General features: G+C 37.6%; 1 protein-coding gene across 1 annotated transcript; it reads right to left on the reverse strand.

The window, feature by feature from the left end:
- Window positions 1-2,666: 2,666 nt before the first annotated feature.
- Window positions 2,667-5,595, reverse strand: LOC143586918 (uncharacterized). Its single transcript, XM_077068361.1, has 6 exons — window positions 5,461-5,595; window positions 5,041-5,382; window positions 4,476-4,949; window positions 3,827-4,184; window positions 3,537-3,745; window positions 2,667-3,437 (listed from the first exon to the last, which is right to left on the reverse strand). Exons 1-6 carry the CDS (start codon window positions 5,593-5,595, stop codon window positions 2,667-2,669), a joined length of 2,289 nt encoding a protein of 762 aa, XP_076924476.1.
- Window positions 5,596-9,023: the final 3,428 nt, after the last annotated feature.

Genomic DNA, 9,023 nt, shown 5'->3' on the forward strand with positions numbered 1-9,023 from the left:
CCTCAACGCAACGGTAAGACCGACTTTAATTTTGCATGCTTTGCAGAGTCAAAAACGATTAACAGGTTGAATACACTTCACACACTTTGCAGATTTCCATGTTAGCCATATACGCCGAGGTGAGATCTTAACGCAGAGGTTAACACCCCTAGAAACCATCTATAAAACATTTATTAAGACCTTTAAATAAATGTATTGAGACTCCTAAGCTGTACGCTCACCACACCCATAAAACATGATTTAATTCCTTATCTTAGACATAATACCATGCCAAAATAATATAGAATATGGTTTCGTTGCTCAATATAACTCGGTTTGTCCAGTGGATATTGGTGGCTGTGTAGATGTTATTTTGGAACCTTTCTTCAAACACGGAAATGATGAACATGTTTATTGGTCATTGATAGCCCCGAGAGTGACATCTAAGGGATGTTTAAAAAATATCTCGGTCAACGAGGAGCGATGATTGGTGTGTACCACATTACTATTAAAGGAAAAAAAACTGGTACGCCGATTTCGATATTGGAGCAGTGGTCGTTTTCTTTGAATTTGTGTAGATGCTGTTTTGAAGTTGTTGTTAATTCTCATTTAGTTAGTTACTGTAACACTTTTATTGTATTTTGTAATTTGAAGATTAAATTATGATTATAACACATTACATGATGATCGGTTTCGAATACATAACTGTAAGTTTAAATTATTAATAACACCCTACCAATATTACATTAAAAAAATTTCTAAAATTGTTGTTGACATCTATGAAAGGTTCTTCTATCCTTTCAGGTGGTTCTTTAGAATGTCGTGTGGAAACCGTCTCTTTGAACACTAGTAGATGATGACGGTGGCACGACCGACGAGGAGAAGTATGACAGACAGGTCTCCTCCGTTTACCCGTATGTCGGAACACAAGTAGCTGACGGCTAGCACGACCGAGGAAGAGAAGTACGATAGACAGGTCTCCTCCGTTGGTAGCATTACTAGTTGAGATCTACGATGACCTCAAATTGGCTGCTACATCGGGCCACGAAAACCCTCACCACCACATGTTACTCCAAAATAGCGTCTACACGGCCAACATGTGGCTTTAATAGTAACCAACTTCATGAGTAAAACAGGAAGGTGTTGTTAACAATATGGGGTACTGAGATAAATGTTGTATAGAGGAAACATGGAGGAGGGTTTTATGATAAACATGGAGTAGGGTGTGTTTTATGTTCAAGTTTTGTGTTAGAAATAATAGTGAATCGGAGGGTGGGGTTTTGTAGACAAAAAATGTTTAGTGTTTGAAAAATTGGTGAATCCTAGTGGGGTTTTGTAGAAAAAAATTTTGGTTCACAAAACGCCGCGTTAACAGCATACTAAGCCAAATTAAAGGAATCAGCGTCGATTAACAGACTAGAACCCTAATTCGTTAGTAATTAAACACTTACACAGCACAAGAATCGACGACCAGGGTTTGCATCTGTCCTGGATATCCGGTAATATGTGGCGGCTCCACATGGTCATCTCACACAAAGGTCATCTGCACAGGAAGGCTTGGAAGATGACCCAGAGGAGTGTTGAATAGACTTGGATTGAGACATCCGTCAATCAGTCGCCAGAATATGGAATAATACGGGGAAGAGGGGAATCGGTCGCCTGATATGGAATAATAGACGGAAACAGGGGAAACAATATTTGACATGTTGAAAAATAATGGAACACTACCGCCACGTAAAGGACTATACGTGGGGTTATTGGTACTGCAAGATTCATGACGTGTCGGAAAATAATAACACAAAAACGTCACGTATACCTCTTAAGGTGGTGGATATAGATTTTTATTTTTATTTTTAAAAACAAAGCCACTATATTTAAAGCATCTCAACCACCTCTCCCTCCCCCCACCACCTCATACATATATCACCAAAAACAACACCGTATGGCACCTCTCTCCCAAACTCATTCACTAAGTTTCACCAAAACAAATACCAAACGTTTCTAAAAACTTGGTGTGGATGTTATTTACAAGAATATTGGACCCGTCAAAACATTCTAAAACGGGTGCGAAGACTACTAATGGTGGATGTGTGGATTCTATTTTCGACAACTCGGTCATCGTGTTACATTAGTACATAAAATTACATATTTTTATGTTAACTTAATCGCAACGTGCGTATAATATGTGGCTGTGATACATCAATTTAAATATACAATCAATCGTTTAAATCAACTGTATCACACTCGACTCGTCAACTTGACATGATTCTAACGTACTCGTTTATACGATTTTCATACAAGGCCCTCCATCCGTAAGCCTCTTATTTTGCAAATCTCGCCCAAGTACGAACCGGCAAAGGCACCGGGAAATCCCCTTCAAGTTGTATATATATCCAATGAGTATCTATAACATTAGCAATGACCGGTACCGGATGATCATGAAACGGATCTGGTCCCTCTCATTAGGAAAAAGGTCTGGCTGAAATGCGGCTCGAGAAGTATCAGAACGCAATTAAATGCTTGAGCAACGACGTATCCATGGCCGGGTAACTGAAACCAACGGTTGCGAGGCGCATCTTGAACCGTTTCAAAAAAATCTAACTGGCTACGAGCCCTCTCAAAAAACTCCGGTTGCTCCGTATTTAATCTTACCCTCCACCAATCTGGGTTCCTATCCATCTCATTCTTTATGGCAACCCTAACCTCCCTCCAACTATTTTACCGATTCCTAAACCCTCCGCAATTGCCCGAAAACCGCAGTTACCGTCAGGCTTTACGTCTATGATCCTTGAGATGTAAGGGTAGCTCCATCTTGGAACAAAGCCCTTATACCAATTTACCGTTGCAACATATTCCGGATAAACCACTAAAGGAAAACCTAAGGCAGCTCCATTCTCCTTTTTCTTAGACGACCGTTTTGAAGGTTTAGGAGGGGGCATCTTAAGCTGTGAATGGGACTGCGACCGTGAGCGCTCCAAGAATGAGGGGGTTTGGTCAGTGTTCTGTGAGGACGAAGTGGGGTACGAGGAAGGGATATACGAGCTGTGCCTCGCGGCCTCGACCTTTTTTGTTTCCTGGTTTAAGTTTGGGCGCCCGCGAGGGTCCACCCATTTCTCTGGCTCTTTTTTATTTGAGTTGCCTGGAAGAACGGACCAAATCTTCGATAAAAGACTTCTTTTCTGTTTTCGATCTTTATGTATCAAAACTGTCTGATTAAGCTCTTCCATTTCTGCCTCGAAGTCTTCTTCTTCTACCTGTGCGACCACTGGATCAAGGTCAAGCTTCCTCCAGAGCGGGCCTATCGATTTTAGAGGAATAGGTACACATGTATTAAGGTGACGCTCCAACTCACAAGCACATGGCAACCTCATAGACGTTCGCAACTGGTGTCGGCAACTATGTCCCGACTCGGTCATCTTTTCAAGCTTTCCGTACTCCTTATGTAGTAGCGTAAGAGCCTTAATCGATACTTTATAATGTAACATGTAAAATACCTGAAGGTTATGGTCTTTCTTCAACGTAATCCGGGATTTTTAAAATGTTTCTCCGATTTGAACCTTCTGGGCTTCTATAAGCTCAAGGGCATAAGCCGAAAGTGCGTGGAGGGTGTTGTTGGCCCCGTTAAGGTGCCTTTTCAAGTTCGCGTGCTGACTCTCGACTCGGTTTGTTGTAGTCTCGCCGAAGTTTAACCGATCGGCCATCCAGCAAGATACAAACTTTTCATTGTCTCGTAACAGCCAGCTATGATGGATATAGTCCCATACCTCTGAAAACGAAACAAAAATAAACTTATGAAACGTACTACTAGATTAACACTTATTGTATATTAATAATCAGAAGGACTTACTTTCTTTCCCAATTTTGCATAACATTTCTTGAAACTTTAAGCAGTTATATTCGTAATCATCGAACGTGGGAGACTCACACAAGACCGACCATAATAGAGCGAAATCTTCTCTTGCCTTGCTGTCATAGATACCCTTCCACTTTTTCTTTATATTCTCATGTATGTGCCACCGGCATAGGTTTTTGATAGCATTCGGGAATATTTTTTTACAAGAATTCATCAGGGCGGAGTCTCTGTCGGTGACTATGACGCGCGGCTCAATAGAATCCTCGAGCATACCTTTGAGGTGCTCGAGGGCCCATGTGAAATCCGTTTGGCGTTCCCTAAGTAGAACCACGTGCGCGATACAGAACGACTTCTACGTCGACGTCACACCAATATATTGAACAAACGGCCACTTGTACATGTTGGTGTTGTACGTGGTGTCAATCAGCAGCAAATGGGGGGGGGGGACGCACGCCACAATTTATGAGACGTGTCATGACAAAATAATAAGTCCTCTACGCGGTTTGTGGCAGGGTTCTCCCGTGTATGATAAACGAACCCTTTATTAATCAGGAAGCTTTCAAATACCTGCAACCAGTTTTATTTGACGTTAATATATTTTTTTAAACATCCATTGCAACAAATCAAATTCAAAAACGTGAACCTGCATTGGGGTATCGCCAACTGTATTTTCTTTTCTCCACTTCTCTATAAGATTGTGTATGTCCTTGTCAATAACGCAGGCTCCGGGAAATCGTCTGCGTAATAGTGGAGCTATTTTTGATGTCTTCAAGCTATCCGCGTGTAAACTTGCAACCATATTAACCATATCGTCGGTCATTATCCTTAGATACGCGTGACCCTCCTTAAAGACGAACGGGTCGTGGTTGTGCGTCTCGTTTACGACCTCAAGCTTCCAAAAATTACCAACATGGTTGTGCCTTCCTTTTAGCTTAAACGGACAGCCCTTCTTTATACTGCCTGTACGCCTAATTGTGGCGTTGAGTTTTGGTTCGCCGCCGCGATTGCATCCAAGATCCACGGCTTTTGGCCTAGACCGCTGGACAACAACAACACACCCATGCTCCCGACCTCTTTTCTTCGCCCACTCCTCCAGCTCCTCACGGGAAGAAAATAACTGAAACAGTTTTAACGTCAAATTTAAAACAAGTTCAAACCAACTACTAATTACAAAATATTTTTATTAAACAAAACATATGGTCTCGTACGATATCTGTTTTATATGACACCCAAGCCTCGCGAATGTAATTATCACCATCGTCGTCAGAATTATTTCTGTCGTAATCTTCATCAACAGTCTCGTGGGGGGTTTCAAGAATATGGTCTGGTTCTGGTTGTGACCGATACGCATCACCTACTACTAATGGGTACGAACATTGACTACATGAATACAGCTCCTCGGTATTAAAATGGTAGGAAGGCTGGGCAATGTAATGCGGGTCTCCTGAGAAATGGTATGACGGCTGACCGTAATCATGTTCAGGCTGTGCCAAATACAAACTGCTGCTAGGCGTCAAATGCCAATCCGGATGGTCGTGCACAAAATATTCCTAACAAAATATATTGTTAACAAATCTAATTTCAGAAATTAATGACGACGGGTAATCCAAATAAACATGTCACGATACCTGGTTCAAATTTGGTAACGCCGCCCCCACGCCATAATCTACAAACCCCGGCGGCGCCTGATTCAAATCCGGAACGCCTGACTCATCGTTTGTCCGCTGCGGGCTCGGAAAATAACCGTCGAACATCCGAGACATTTTCTTGAGTTGGAAATTTGGACACTTTGAATGTATCCAAAATTTATGTTTGCATGCTAATGTATACCACCACAAGTCTGGGAATCAACCTAAATAATTGAGGGGACTAAACGCACCGCTAAGGTCTATACGCGGCGTAATTATGGACAACGACAGACTTCGCCAGTCAAATCAGCCGTCGACGTCGAGGTCGTCCATCAAATCAGTCACGTCGAATAAACCGCTACGGTAAGGGCTAAACGCGGCGTCTGGTGTGGTGTGGGGTGTGGTTAGGAAGACCCTAATATTATCTATAGTGGGATAAGTAGGTTATTACCAAGGAAAAACGACGTATTTTTCAAATACCGTGTTTACAGTGTGACATATGAGATCATAGTGACATCTGACATGATTTGGATCATTTCTCCTCTTAATACCATTTATTTAATAGATTTTTTCTGTAAAAATAAAAATAGTATTTACTTTAAATATATTAGGTTTCAAAAAGTTTTTTTATTTATTTAAATGTATTGATCTTTTAAAGGTAAATTATTACATCAATTCTGTTCACTATGAAACTAATTACTTTTAGTAAAACAAAAAAAACATAAATGAATAACATATTGATTATGGCAGTACTAGTACTTGCGGTGCAAGAATACCAAAAATACCAAAGTGACATGCATCAAAACCGAAAAACATATAAATGAATATAGGTAGTATGGTACCGGCACCTATTTTTTTTTATGGATACCGGTACTCGGTAAAAAAATTGTGAAGCTCTAATTTACAAGACTAAAAGATACTTTATTTTAAATACAATTTTGTCTCTATAAAATTATTAATTTCTTTTTCAAAAATTAACATGTACAAGTTACTAACACAATGTTTATTAAAATCACAAAATAAAATAAAGGTGTACAATCTACCTATTATAATAAAGTAAAATAATTGTAGACACGTGTCGGTTTGTGGTTGATCTTTGCAATTTTTTCCCTCAAAAACTAATATATATCATAAATCAATAATTATTCACTTTCCTATTACATTATATATATATATATATATATATATATATATATAATGAAAATATGATTAAATTATTCATTTTCTGTAAACTCTATTTATATTATATCTATACTTTTATAAAAATAAGTATTTATGTATTATACTACTATACATTGTTAGAATATATTTCACAACATACTTGGTGAAATCCAAAAATCAACAACAAACCGTGTTTGTTAAATATTTATAATTTTAAATGTTATCATTAACATATTATACGATGTATATTGTTCGATGTATATTTTTGAAGATTGTAAATAAAAAAACAAAAAAAAACTCTAATATGCTTTCAATTTATGAAGTAAATTTTTTAATCGTTAAATTATAAATATATGTTTGAAAGTTGATCCATTTAAAAAAAATAAATTTACATATCTATTGGTTTTTTTTGTACATTGTCATATAATTTATAAATTATAAATATGTGATTTGAATCTATCCAATTATTTTTTCGGTTAATTTAGTAAACTATGTATATATGTGTTAAACTGTAATGATAGTATATACTAATCACTTTCAAATATAATAAAGTTTATCATATTTAGTTTTTTGGATTTTTTATCAAGGATTGCTTCGGGTTTTTTGTGAAATTTAAATTTGATTGTTACGGGTTAAAAGTTGGTAAATAAATCGTTTGGTACAAATTAACTACATTTGGCTCAAATTTGTTGCGGGCAAAAAAGAGGTAATCTAAATATTTTTAAAAATTTGAAAATGCAAATAGATTTATCGTCAAACGTGTTACTTGTTCAAAGTTTTGACTTGAAAATGTAAAACAAATGAAAGTTAGAATTTTAAATGTGATTGGGTTTCGAATTTATTTTTAAGAACATTTTTAGAAATAGTCAAAAGATTCAGGATTTTGCACATTGAGTATTTTTCTCATGACTATTAAAATTTAAAAATAAATGATAAACACTTCCGATATGCCACTTCCAAGACTATCAATGCTTCTAACTTTTATCAAATTAGAAACATGTGTGTCAACTTTGTCGTTTTCTTGAATAGTGATCATAATGTTGTATGTGAATCATGTCGTACAAAATTATGCTTAAGTAAAGCAAAACATTCATAAAACTGAACGGGTTAACCTGTTTTTTTGTCAATTGGCAAAGTCGAGAAGCCCCTTAAACTTATTAAAATATTTTTTTATGGTGTAGCTCAAAAATATTATTATATAGGATTTATTCTCCGAAATTAGTTCATAAGCAAATTTCTTTCAATAATAAATATATGACACTGAGAATAAATTTTCGATAGATGAAGGGTTTTTGGGTATGTTTTTGCACGTGCATTATTTTTTATATTAAGTTCATTTTTATTTTGGAAAAAAATCATTTTATGATATAAATAAAATCAATTTATGTATAAATATACAGACATAGATGTAATACATTGTTCAATATACATTATGTATTGCTTAATTTGTAAGTTAATTATTTTTTTTTGAACGGAGAATTTCATAGTTAAGTTGACCGCAGCTCCCAAGTCGGAAGCCCCAACCGCCCCACTCGGGCCAATACTATGTTGTCTTAATCGGGCCCTCGCTTGACATCCGAGTTTGGCTAGGCGTTCCCCGAGAAAATTTCCATCCACCTGCCAATTGACAGATGTTGTACCCTCCACAAGAGCAAGCCCTCTGGAGTAAATACACTGTAATAGAAAACTCGGGACGGCTTCCAGATTCGAACCTGAGACCTCAAGGAAGTTAGGTTCTTATCCTTCATTAGCCTGGCCATTCCACCAAGGTGGAATTTCACATTTAAGTCGACCGCAGCTCCTATGTCGGAAGCCCCAACTGCCCCACTCAGGCCAATACTATGTTGTCTTAACCGGGCCCACACTTGGCATCCGAGTTTGGCTAGGCGTTCCCCGAGAAAATTTCCAGCCACCTGCCACTTGACAGATGTTGTACCCTCCACAAGAGCAAGCCATCTGAAGTAAATACACTGTAATAGAAAACTCGGGACGGCCTCTAGATTCGAACCTGAGACCTCAAGGAAGTTAGGTTCTTATCCTTCATCAGCGTGGCAACTCCACCAAGTGTAAGTTAATTATTTAGATCATCCCGTGTTTTATACGGGCTCTAAAACTAGTTTTAATAATACGAAAGGTGAAATTAAGAAAATAATAATAATTAGACATGATATTATTCACTTCATTGCCTCTGGTTACTAATCTAATAGTTGACAGATACTGTGATATGATCATTTGGGTTATAAACCTTTACATCTCTCTTATCTTTCACCCATCTTTTCATGTTAGCCCATATTATCTTTTCATCGTTTTATTTTGGGATATTGGTTTTTAATACCCCCAACTTTAATCATTTGATAGGGAACACTCCCAACTTTCGATTTGTTACCCACCGCTCCCAACTT

Source organism: Bidens hawaiensis, unplaced genomic scaffold (assembly GCF_021521415.1).
Source record: "Bidens hawaiensis isolate Kalapana, Puna unplaced genomic scaffold, B.hawaiensis_p1.1 tig00035045_1, whole genome shotgun sequence".
Taxonomy (NCBI): Eukaryota; Viridiplantae; Streptophyta; class Magnoliopsida; order Asterales; family Asteraceae; genus Bidens; species Bidens hawaiensis.